This window comes from Grammomys surdaster, unplaced genomic scaffold, assembly GCF_004785775.1.
Source record: "Grammomys surdaster isolate TR1022 unplaced genomic scaffold, NIH_TR_1.0 262, whole genome shotgun sequence".
Taxonomy (NCBI): Eukaryota; Metazoa; Chordata; class Mammalia; order Rodentia; family Muridae; genus Grammomys; species Grammomys surdaster.
The window spans coordinates 5,480,275-5,493,092 of record NW_021604703.1 but is presented as its reverse complement, the minus strand read 5'-3'; the positions used below and the strand labels follow the sequence as shown (position 1 = coordinate 5,493,092).

General features: G+C 51.1%; 1 protein-coding gene across 1 annotated transcript in view; it reads left to right on the top strand.

Annotated features, from left to right (window-relative positions):
- Nucleotides 1–12,818, top strand: part of Adamts2 (ADAM metallopeptidase with thrombospondin type 1 motif 2) — a 204,219-nt gene that overhangs the window by 69,136 nt on the left and 122,265 nt on the right. Inside the window, exon 4 of the mRNA XM_028775906.1 lies at nucleotides 1,192–1,351. Within this exon, the coding sequence (XP_028631739.1) occupies nucleotides 1,192–1,351 (160 nt within the window). The remainder of the gene's footprint in view (nucleotides 1–1,191; nucleotides 1,352–12,818) is intronic.

Genomic DNA, 12,818 nt, shown 5'->3' with positions numbered 1-12,818 from the left:
GTTGAGGTGTATACTTAGTTGTGTGTAAGCAGGTATCTGTGCTGGATATGATGATGAGAATTGGGTTTCCATGGAGACCAGAAGTCATCCGCTCCCCTGGGGCTGCAGCTCCTGGATGCTGTGAGAAGTCTTCTGAAATGAGTGCTGGGAACTGTACTTGGGACTCTGAAAGATCAGGGGGCAGTCTTAACCACTGAGCCACCTCTCCAGTTTCTGCAATTTCATTTTAAAAGGTGAAATCTTGTCATTTTAGTGGTTGGATTTACAGCATTAAAAAGTATTATTTGAAGATTTAGTGGTGGCTCACCGAGTTAAAAACACTTCCTGTGCAAAGCACGAGAGCTTGACTTCAAATCTCCAGAATGCACAAACAGATCGGTGTGGTTGTGTGAGCGTCTATACCCCTCTCATCCTATGGGCAGGTGGGAGGAGAAGACAGGAGAATCCCCAAAAGTTCATAGGCCAGCTAGCATGACACTCTCAGTGGAAAGACAACAAAGAGACCCAGTTTAAACAGATGGGGAGGCACTGGTCCTTTGCCACCAACATTTGTGCTGTGACATGCTCTGGTGCTGTCACTCAGTTGGAAAAAAGCTTGCCTAGGCTGTGTAAAGACTTGGGGTTTACTCTCCAGAATAGGGCATGGTAGCATACGTCTCTAATTTAGCACTCAAGAAGTAGAGGCAGAGGGTTAGAAGTTCAAGGTCAACCTAGGCTACATAATCAGTCCGAGAGTCCCCATTCCTCTCTCTTAAGGAAGTCTTGTCTGGGCTGAACTAAACCTATCTGTAGGTAGATTGAGTTCTTAGCTGATAGTTTTGACTTGTGTCTTGGAGCACCTCTGTTCCTGAGGCATCACTGTTTCCTCCTAGGTCCACACTGCAGCTATACTTGAACTCCTTCGGGTTGTTCTTCACATTTTGGGCTTTAGGAAGACTTTTCTGGAAGGAGTATGGAGATGTGGGGTAGGGATGACAGAGGAGCTGAATCTCTCTCCCAAGATGTGGCTCAACACCTTTCTATGGCTTAGGCCTCCGAGTGGGGTCTGAGCAGATGAGGACTCCCCTGCCTGTGTTCTCTAGCTATCAAGATATTCCAGAGGGCAATACTACCCCCAGAGGGCTCTCCTTGCTGATCTTCCTCCTCTATCTGTGCATGGGTAGTCTGAACTTATATACTTTGGCTCTGCAGGCTGGTCTGATCCGGATGGAAGAGGAGGAGTTCTTTATCGAGCCTCTGGAGAAGGGGCAGATGGATCAGGAGGCTGAACAAGGCCGAGTTCATGTGGTATATCGCCGACCGCCCACTCCCAAGCCCCCTCCTGTGAGTGGACCACAGGTTCTGGACACAGGTAAGGCTTCTGCAGAAGGGTAGGCTAGGTGGGGAACATTGGATGTCTCCTGACTTTCTGTTCCTGGTTCCCAGGGAAACATCTGGGGAAACTCAGTCCCCCTCTGCAGGCCCAATTGGAGGCTGAAGCTGAGCTCCAGTCTTACTGGCTTAGGAAGGAGTCAGCTGCCTTCCAGGTTGAATACATGTCATATGGGGGTGCTAGGGTGTTGAGGCAGAGGCCTCCAATAGTGCTTACAGATCTAGGGTCCTCACAGAGAGAAGAAAAGGCTGTCTAGCAATCTGCCTTCTGTGAATACTGGGGAAGAGAGCTGTGTCAATACAGACAGCATCATGTGACCTCCAGACAGTCTGTCTCGGCTCCTGTACTACCACAGTCTCTGTAGTGGTGCCTGCTTCTATCCCAGAGTGTCCCTGGTCACTCCGTAGAAAAGGCCCTAAGCATTCTTTCTGTACATCTCCCACCCCAGGACACTCCTTGAAAAGACTCCAGCGTAACCCACACAACCTCAATGTCTTCCACACGAATTCATGAGGTCTTATCTTTTTCAAGTTAGAATCACAGGGTGCTTTGGGTCCTGAAACATGGGAGGAGCTTCTTAGTGACCTGAGTGACTGACTGCCCACCTGGCCCCACAAATCTTGCCAAGACAATCTGACCCTCCCCAGAGGTCTCTAGATTTGTGGTACTAGATTGTGCAAAGGCCCAGGTCAGGACCTGAAGCGCTCTTGCAGGTTCCAGGGTCTCAGTATGTGGATGAGCCCTCCTTGCCTGGGCCTGGCTTTTGCCAGTCAGCTGGGCAGCCGGATGCTTAGCTCTCGGCCTTGGACCTGGACTCAAGGCTGAGGAAACCCATGAGAGGTGGCAGCAGCCATGGGCAGGAGGCCCATTCGCAGGCACATTCGCAGGCATCTCGTTAGTAGCCTGGATACCCCTGACTGGCGAGGCCCTCCCTGTGCTGTGATTTATTGAAATCGTCCCCCTACTCTAAGACAGGCCCAGCTCATTTATTTTGGTTCCCTCTCACACTCTGGTTTGACAGATCAATTGGGCACAGCCTGGCAGGGCACCATTCTAATTTTAAGGCACCATGTCAGGTACCTCGGTAAACGAATTGCTCATTGGTACACTGGTGTTCCCTGGAGATAATCAATATTTCTAGCTGTCCCTTCTTCCCTGGTAATGAATAGCCATCTACCTCAGCTGTCAAGCTGGGCTTCTGGGGGCTACCTGCTCTGCCTTCCCCAACCTTTGCCTTACTCTCATCCTTTTGATTTCTGTATGAGAGTAACCCTGGAGGGCTTGAGGGGAAAATGGGCACAAGAAGTACCCCTGACCTGGAGGAAGGCCTCCCCTGGTCTTGTTCTCTTGCCAGCCAACTGCTTTTGGACAAAGTTGGCTTTTGTTTTTTTGTAACAACTCACAGGGGTTAGAAAAGTCTGTCTCTCAGAGAGCTCAAGGCTGGCCACTTTGGCCTTGATATTACTTCCAGTAGGGCTGGCCTCTACTGGAAGAGTCTGGATGGTTCTGGCCTTATTCTTCCTATTCCTGGGCTCAGGCAGGGTGAGGTGGAGCTGGCATCGTGGAGCTGGCTGAGGGCCCTTGGCTGTGTCTCCAAACCCAGATTCCGTATGAGGCTTATCTGCCTGCCCTAGAGCCCTTCCCCCAATGGTCTAGCTGGCTTGGGTTTGTTTTTTGGACTGTGCTTAACATTTTGGCATCTTCTGTTGAATCATCCCCCCTGCCTCTCCATCCCATACACACATCCCTAATGAGAACTTGGAACTGAGAACACAGGAGAGGAATTTCAAACTCAGAATCAGCCCAGAAACTACTGACCCCAGATGGTGCTGGATACAGCCAACTACCCAGGTCAGGATGAAGCTGAGCTGGAAGGTGGGGTGGGTGGGGCTTGGCCATCAGTCATCAGAGGAGAAGAGCCTCTGTCCAAGGCTGAATGCAAGGCAATAGTCTCAGGCTGCAAGCCCAGGCTCCCCAGCTGGAAGGAGCCCAGGCTCTGTGTGAGTGTAGGTGGGAGCTTTGGGCTGTAGCTTCAGATCACAGGACAGTACTCTGGGGGCTAAGCTTCCCTTCTGTGACTCCCTATCCAGTGTCAGCATGATGAGACCCTGTATCTCCTGAATGTGTCTGACGGTTCCCAAATGACCCATGGCTAAGTTTGACTCACTGGCTGGAGGGGGTCCAGACAGTTTAGGCCAGAGCTGGGCCAAGGTCCCGGAGTGACCTCAGGCGGTTCAGCTTTCTGTCAACTTGGGCCATGACAAGGCACAGAGTGGCAGTTGGGGGACTTATAAAATCTGTGTCCCATGGCTGGGTATAGCAAATCAGCATAGCTTAGTGGGCCCAGGACCCTAGGGGCTCACTGCAAAGGCTTTACTTGTTCATGTATAGGAGAGGCATGCTGGAAGCTTGACCCCCCACTCCACCCCCGTTAGGAGGTGGGGCTAGCTTGTGGAGTCTCTCTGCTCTCATCAGGGGACTCATGGAGTTTGTTGGGACTCACAGGACTGAATTCCTTCTTCTAAGATTTTTATAAACTGAGCTCACTACACATGCTCCATCTCATTCACACAGCCCTCCTGCCTCTCCACTGTTGTGACTCATCCAAAGGGATTTGAGAGAAGATACTAGCACAATGCCAGTGAAAGTCACAAACCGAAAAAACCTCAGTTCCTACCTCATGTGTTTCATTGTAGCAGCGCACAGTAGACTCAGACACCAGGGGACTTCATTCATTAGTCCAGATTATGTTTTGGTTATTATAATAAAATACTTGAGTTAGAGTAACTTTATAAAGAAAAGGGTTTTACTTAACTGACACTTTTGGAGACTGAAAGTCAAGATCAGGTGATCCTATTGGTTGGGTCTCTGGAGAGTACTTGACGGGCAGTGGCAGGGTTGCACGCTGAAGTAAGAGATCACATCTTCAGGCAGAGAGTGACGCATGAAACCAAAGCAGAGCATTTGGTGGGATCCTGACGGATGCAGGCTGCAGAAGGCCAACTGCCCAGGCTACAGTGAAGCTGGGCTGGAGGGTGGAGTAGATAGAGGTCTTGTTGTTGAAGGAGATTAAACTGTCCAAAGGTAAACCCTAGGCCCCAGTCCTGAGCTGTAAGCCCATACTCTCCCAGCAAGAGCTCAGGCTGCTGAGTCTACCCCAAGGCAACCATGGGATACGGGTTCAAGACATCCCAATGAGTATTGATAGGGCAGTGGAAATCAAGTCTCCAGGGAAGAGAAAATCCATCTGTCAACAAAAATATGGGTTCTGGGTCCATTTTTGGATCTTGTCCCAGCTTCCAACTGTTGTCTTTGTCTGGGGTTCTTGACTATGGAGCCCGCACTGGTGAGGACAACAGCTGAAACCCTGGCTGGGCCAGAAGACCCACTCTGCACTTGGAACGGGGTGATCTTGGCATGTGACTCACCCTTTAGCATAAGACAGCTGTGGAGCCCTAGCTAGGTAGACACATATTATGTCATACTTTTGGGGACCAGAGGTCACTGTCACTGAGATGAAGTGGAGATGTGGGCCAGGTCACACTGCCTCTGGAGATGCTAGGAGGGAATGTGTTGACTGTCTCTTCAGATCCTTGGCCTGAGGGCACATCACTTCAGAGACCGCCAGAACTCACTTCTCTGTCTGTGTATATGTCTCCCTTTGTCTCCTCTCCCTCTTGGAAGGTTGATGCCATTTATGTTTCCTCTGGGTGACCCAGGCGCACCTCCCCCACATCAAGATTCTTGATCTAATCACATCTGCCGAGCGTTTGTTCTGTCCTGGAAGGTGCCGGAAGGTGCCGGCGACAGGTCACAGGAGTCAGAACTCCGTCTTCAGCAACTCCCTTTCAGTTACATGCAGGTGGAATCTGAGCCAGATAAGCAGTGTGCGGCGCCCCAGTGGAGCACCCCGCATAGGGGCAACTTGGTCTAGGCTCAGGCAGATGTCGTCCAACATCTGGGAAGGCCAGACAGATGAGGCCACATACACAGAGCAGCTGGCCTTGCTGTCGGCATCGAAGGCCATGTCTCCGCTTGGGATTCTGTGAATATCCCTGTGTCACAATCTAGATATTGCATCTCTCTTTCAACATAGAGCTGTCTGGACAGTGTCCCACTATCAAGACAAGAGCTGCAAATTCAGAGGCCTTCAATGAGACAGCAGCAAACAACATCCACTCTTGGCCTGGCTCCCATCCCCTTCCCCCACTCTTTCCCAGTGCTGTAGATTAAACTCAGGTCCTTGAGTGTGCTAGGCAAGCATGCTACCCCTGAACCACACCCCCAATCTCCTTTCTTTACTTCCAGTATAAGCACAGACAACAAAACATCTCTGTAAAGATAAAAGCAGCAGTATAGATGTGGCAATGTGTGGCAGGCATGTGGTCCCCGCCTTGCTTCTGGCATAGGGCGGAACCAGAGACCCCGTTTGAAGTGGTGGTTCTCCTTTACTTCTTAGCCTCATAGATCTTGGACAGCTGAATGTTTTAGTATCAAGAGAATTCAGATAATAATTTTTTATGAGAACTCTCCGGTATTTTAAAATGTGGCTTCAATAATTTCGAAAAAAGCACGGTATGGACCAAATAAAACAGACTCCTCCCATTGGCTGTGGCTTCTGAGACAGGGAGGCTGAAACAGCTTTAGTCTTCCCCATCGGGCTGCTTCCCTAGGGTACCCCTGGCTATACCTTGGAATGGAAATGAGGCAGGTGGTTCCCGCCCTGGGGACCTGCTTCTGGGTTGCTGTGCCCTCGAGCCAAGCTGTACACACTGCCCCAGGGCTGAAAGAAGTCAGACAGTCCTGTGCCGGTGACCTTGGCTGCCACCTCCTCTTCAGAAGCAGCGGGTGCCAAGCCTCTGCCCGCTGCTGTCAGGCTTGGGTGTCCTCCCTGATGGGCAGAAGTGGCTCCACACCACGGGAGCTGCTTTGCCCTAATGCTGCCAAGGCTGGCCTGCAGAGAGAGAAAGAGGATGAGGTACAGGCACCAACTGGCTCCTCCACGTGGCTGAGTGACCTGAGAAGGCTCCACCTGCTGGCTCACAGCCAGCCCTTCCTCTAGACAGGGAAGCCAACCCCTCCTGATATATTTCATAGTGTTACCTTTCCTTGAGTTCAGGTTGGAATTTCCAGGCTGCAGGGAGCCATGCAGGGTGAAGTGGGAGTGGGGTGGGGGGAGGGGCAGAGCTGATGCCCAGGGGCTTAGTAGGGTCTATGGCTGCAGCTCACCTAGGATCTAAACAATGTCCTGTATGCAGTGGACAGCCATAAAAGGTCTCTTGGGACCTGACCAAGCATCCTGCATGTTGGCAAGCCTGCTCAGGCCGCAGTGTGCTGTAGGTTGGAGGTAGGGATGCCACGGGGGTGAGGTAGCACTGAGGAGCTGGGGGAATTGAGCAGAGTCTATCTGGATAAGTTTCTGGATGGGAAGGGAGGTGTAGGGACTCCCAGACAGGGAGATCACCAGGACTCAGTTCCATATATATGTGAGGTATAGGTAGACTCACCACAGATGAGGTCTAGGTAGCGGGGACCATGGAAGGAGATTTGAGAGACCTGTGGGGAGGGGGGGTACTGACTTGCTTGAGAACCAGGTGAGGGAGCCATTTGGCCCTGCAGATAGATGTTCATACCACACTCAGCCTTTTGTGGAGTTTGCAATAACATCACAAACTCAGTGGCTTAAAACAGCACAGTGTAGTCTCCCAGAGCCCTGGGGGCCGGAATTAGAAGATGGGTCTTTGAGAGCTTTCCCCAGCCTCTCCCAGGATCTGCCTGGTGGCTGCCGGCCTCCCTTGGCTTGTGGCTGCATCATACTGATCTCTGTGACCACATAACATCCTCCTCTTCTGCTAGAGACAAGTCTCACTCTTTCTCACCATTATGAAGGCATTTGTGATGACTTTTAGGGCCTTCTAACATAATTTTGGACAGCCTCCCCATCCCAAGGTGCTCAGTCTAATCTCCTGTGGTAACAACAGTGGATTCTGGGAATAAGTTGTGGATACCCTGGGGCCAATGATTCAAGCCACGTGTGTCTAAGTGTTGAACCCTGGGGTTGCAGAGGAAGATAAAGAAAGGGATCCGGCTGGAGCTGGACTTAGGACTGAGATCTAGCCTTGGCTCATATATCCATACCAGGACCCTTCTTTGTGTCTGACTGAATTTCTTGACTTCTTGCCAGAGCCCTGGGTTCCAGCTCTTTTGTGTGCTGACCCTTTTTCTCCCATGCCCTGTCATGTCTGTGATCAGCTTACAGCACTGGATCTGGTACTCAGTGCCCTCTCCATCCCCACCCCCGTTCCTGCAGCCTGGGGACCCAAGGAAAGCACTGATTGTGAAACCTGAGGCAGCTGGCCTGGGCGCGGGGAGGCGTATTTCAGAGCTGAGCACACCCTTGGCAGAGGCAGCAGTGTGCCTGTCCTGAGGGCTAGGCCCTTGGGAAAACTTTGGGAGATGCCAGGGTGGTGACGTGGCCTCACGCTGGGAAGGGTGGGCGGGGGCTGGCTCTGGGAGAACCCGAGGCTGCACATTCCCTGAGGCCCTGAGTTGTCTAGGGCCAGAACTGTCAGCAGAGTTGGTGGGGCCCAGCCCCCTAGTCTGGCTGGCCTAGTGGGTTGGGGTCTGTGGTGTGGGAGTGCTGCCCTGTAGGTTCTTGTGAGGCTATAAAGGCAGTAGCCATGCATGGAACAGCTCAGGCCCCACCTCATCCCTCAACAGAGATAAGATAGGGGGAGGGAAGAGTCAGTCTTCATAGTAGTCTATGCCTGGCACCCTGCCTTACTGGTGCTGAAAGTCCTGTGTGCTAGGTTGTTCTCTCCAGCCTCCAGTTTAGATTTAGTCACTCCTGTGCCTCAGAATCCACCTCCCCCAACTCTTCCTTCTATGAGTCAGTGGGATCTGGTTAAGGGTTAAGGACCACCAGGAGACAGTGGCCTGGGGAAGTCTTGAATTGTTGGTTTGGTTTCTGAATAGATGGCCAATGTCATTTAGAGGATGACAATCTCAGTCCTGGCTTGGCTGTAGCCCCAACTCAGTTCTTAAAGATGACTGGCATCTTTTGAAGGAGCTGCCTTGCTTTTACAGCTGCTTCCAGCAAGCATGGGGGCAGTTTAGTGGAGGGCACGGCACTGTGTGGAAGCTAATTTGGTGTAGGGGAGAGTGTACATGGGTACATCCTGCCTGGCTGAGTGACCTTACCCACTACAGGGCCTTTGGTAAGGTGTCCAACTCCCCTGTGACTCAGTTTCTCCATCTCTAAATAGGTATAGCATTGAGTTGTTGAGTTGAGTCAAGATAATTCTTATCTTTGTCCCGAACCGCTGCTTTGTTCTAGTGTTAGGATTCCAGGGACATTCTCCTGGAACCTCAGGCTCCCTCAGCCCTTGCTGTCTCTTTTCTATTGCTGTCTCTTCTCCAGACACAATGAATCGATGCTTTGCCTTACTTGCCCTGGATTTGGGTTGCAAATGTCCCCCGAAGAGCTTTTCTGGCGGTACACAGTGACCACGCTGGTTTCCAGACAGCACACAGCTCAGAAATGAAGTGGCGCTTGCCTCACAGGTGTGCCTGGAGTTTAATTAATAAGGCTAGCCGTGTCTAGTGGTTATGCTGGCCTTTGGCTCGCCAGGTCTGCTCTCTGCAGGTCTCCAATACAGCAATTGCAATTGCTGGAAGACATGTGATGTCTCTGGGGACCAGTCTGTGTGCGAATAACATTTGTGCTGGGGACAGAATTTTTTGGGTACGCAGACCACATCTTGGAGGGCTAGGAAGATGGCTAGATTAATAAAACATATGCCCCACAAGTGTGAGGAATGGGGTTCAGGGCCCAACACCTATATAAAACACAAGGTGGACCTGGCACCTGCCCTGTAATCAAGTGTTTCAGAGGTGGAGAAAAGGAATCCCTGAGGCAAGCTGGTGATAGACAAATTGACAAGCCGAATTGACAAGCTTCCAGTTCAGTGAGACCTTCTCTCTTAAGTAAAGTGGAGATGAATTGAGGAAGAAACCGATATGAAACTTAGGCCAACACCACACACACACACACACACACACACATACACACACACACGCACACATCTTAGAACTGGGCAGGGCTCCTTCCAAGGACCTGCTGGTGTTCCCTGTGGACAACTGTAAAAGACACCATGGGCTTTGTGTAGGCAGGGGTGTAGGCAGCACGCCACCTGTGGCCTGCTCCTGGACAAAGGCCTTTGGGAGACTCAGAGGGTCCCAACACCAGCCCTGAAGTGAGGCACCATGATGGCAAAAACAGAAGTGCACAGGCAGACACAGCTCAGAAAAAAGGACTAGGGGTTCAGAACATGAACCCATCTGAACCTGAACATGGCCCATCCAGAGACCTCTGAACACAGGCCCCATTCCTCCCCAGATTCTCAGCGGGACAGCAGGCACTTCAGGCAGCCCCAAGCCTAAAGTGTTTTCTATAAAAATTTCCAATTTTCCTTGACCCATTTCTCGTTGAAATGAATCCCAGCCAGCACTACGCACTTGGCTCCAAAGGATCTCTGAGCTGGGGAAAGGTCATGCACTGAGGTGGAAATGCTGGTGTCTGGTTCTCTCCTCCCCCTATCGGACTTTATTTTTCTTTTCTTTAATCACACCCTTCTTCTCTCCAGCCCAAGCTGGAGCATCGTGGAGTCATGAAAGGGTAAAGACGGGGAAATGGAGTTAGACCCCTCATCTGACTTCTGTACTTATTCTAGGTCTTGGAGCTCAGGGATCACGTGAGCCCCAAGGCTGTAGCCCCTACTGTTCCTTCTGCTTGCAACACTTGTCCTAGCACTGGGCCTCCTGCTTAGCTGTCACCACCCCTAACCTCAAGTGCCCCTCTCACCAGTCCTTCCTCAAGGTACTAGTCTTGCTCTGGTTAATTCCTTTGTAAATGCAGTTCACTGAGGAAGGACTTGGCAAGGTTTGCAGACTGCAGCGTGTGGTCCAGCTCACATAAACAGAGACCGGACATTAAGCAAAGTCAGACTACACTTTATCATCAGGACACCTCCACCAAAGTCCCAGGCTCAGCCTGCTCCTGGTCTTTGAGTGCTCATGTACCACTGCCATACATGTAACACTGTTTGTGGGTGGTAGGTCCTTTAAGAGGTGGGGCCTGGCAAGGGAAAATGAGATCACTGACTGTGTGTTCTTTTGGAAAGTACACTGGGACCCAGCCTCTCGGTCCTCCTTTCTTTTGCTTGGCCAACATGAAGTGAACAATCTGGGTTACAAATGTCTACTGTAATGTCCTGCATCCTCACAGGCCAGAAGTCACAGGCCTAAGGACTACAGGCAGAAGTTCCTAAAACCATGAGCTAAAATAGACCTTTCTTTCTATGACATCTACTGCCTCAAGTGTTTTGTCACAGTGATAGAAAAGTTAAATAGGCATCAGAAAACGTGTCCCAAGCTGGTGGGAAGAGTCCAGCTAGAGTGACTTCATGACAGAAGAGGTCCTGGTAAGGCAAGGGCTTGTAGGACAGGCCAAGTTTGTAGAAGCTGGGCTAGGACCTGGGAGGAACCTGTCTGGGAGGTGCGCTTGTATAGGGGGTATATAGTATGGGGGCCGTGGAGGGCTCAATAATGCCTAACAAGAATGTTGCTCCCCAAATTAACTGGTTAAGAGAAGTGGTAACACTCCTCAAACAGGAGCCTTGGATTTGCTGCCGCATATGCATTCTCACTCACTCATTCATTCATTCATTCATTCATTCTCTCAGCACCTCACCATTGTGTTCATCCTCCATGCTAGAGTAAAACTGCAGACAAATCCAAGCAAACCCCTCCTCTCCTGGAACAGTCTGGCAGGGGAGACACTGTGGGCAGAAGATTACAGAGCACAGATCCCTGTGGTCAAATTTCAAATGGGTCAAAGGAGAGAGGTAGGTAGGCAAAGGCTGTGTTCCTGATCTTGGGTGTGGACCTCTTGCTCATGATGTGACCTTGTCTGAAAATTGGAGTTGGGGACATCCTGGCAGATGGCCTTGGATTCTGTTCTCTGAATAGGAAACTGTGAAACTGTGACTGACCCCTCATAGGAGTGAGCTAAACCAGGCTGGTTGACTTCAGCTCTGACTGAGCATCAAACCCGTAGGCATTTGCTGAGTGACTGGCTTGTGAATCCAAGCTCTGAGTACCAGCTGATGCTCAGAAGAGGCCAGCCTATTCCCCAGGCCTAGTTTCTCTAGTCTCCTGCAGCACAAGTCTTGACATCCGGTGCCGACCCTTGCTTTAGCCTGTGAGTCTTTGATTACTGTTGATGATGAATGCTCCTCCCTGTCTGATGCCTCTGTAGATCCCTTCCACCAGTTAAGTTCCTTTCCGGTTTCTCTCCTGGGCTTGAGTATCAGGAGCCACCTTTTATCTGCTTGAGATACTGACTCTGTCAGGTTTGATAGGAACCTCTTCCCTGGGTTGCCATTCCTTGTTTCTGGTCTTGGTAGTGGATGTTAAACATGAGCTTGTTCTTTCCTTCTTCAGAAGTCTGGGTAATGTTCCTGTCTTCTGGAGCTGAGTTATCCAGTTCAGGGATGAGTGTGTGGTGTCAGGCTGTGCGTTCATCTGCAGGCTTGTCCTGGAAGCAGGGACTGAAACAAGGCTCAGGGCTATAGGTGGAGAAGGACCATAGCAGTGTTTGGTGAGCGCTTCCTTAAGTGATCCCCACACCTCAGGATTCTTGTAATGAGCCCTTGGGATTGGTCGGTGCTACAGATTTGTCTACTTTACAGATAGGAAACCGAGGCTCTGACAGTTGTTCAGGTCATAGGTCATAGGTTGTAGAGTCATAATGTAGACTGCAGCGCCAAGACATCCAACTGCTATATGGAGCATGGAAGAGTGGGCCTAGATGCAACCTCAAGGCTACTGAAGCCCTATGCAGAGCCCTCTTGGCCAGCTCTGAGCCTGGGCAGCTGAGAACTCAGCCGGCTCTCACCCAGCTGAAGGCCGGCCATGCCTGAAATGCTTCTTAGTACCAGGCCTGCTTCTCGGCTTCAGAGCTGCAGAGACTGAAGCCCAGTGAGGCTGAGTGAGGACATCTCTCCAGGTCATGGAGCACATTAGCTGTGGGGAGACGCTCTCGCTTGTTGGGAATTCCCAGCATTGCGCACAGTAGCTGGCGCTCAGTCGGGGCCTAAATACCCATGAAAAGAAAGAGTGACTGGAGCTGCCTAGAAAGCCTGGCCACACCATCCTGATTCCTGGAGCACAGTTGTCCCTCGTGGGCATCTGCAGGCTTACTGAAGAGGCTGGCTGTTGTCACAGTGATGCCAGGGTGCAGCCCGCACTTTTGTGGCTTCTGGGCTCCTGGCTGCAGGTCCCAAAGACTGCAGAGGTGGGATGTCACTGGTGCCATAGGATATGGGATGTTCACATACTTTATTGGTTCTATTTCCTCGTCCCTGACCAGGCTGGCTTCACAGAT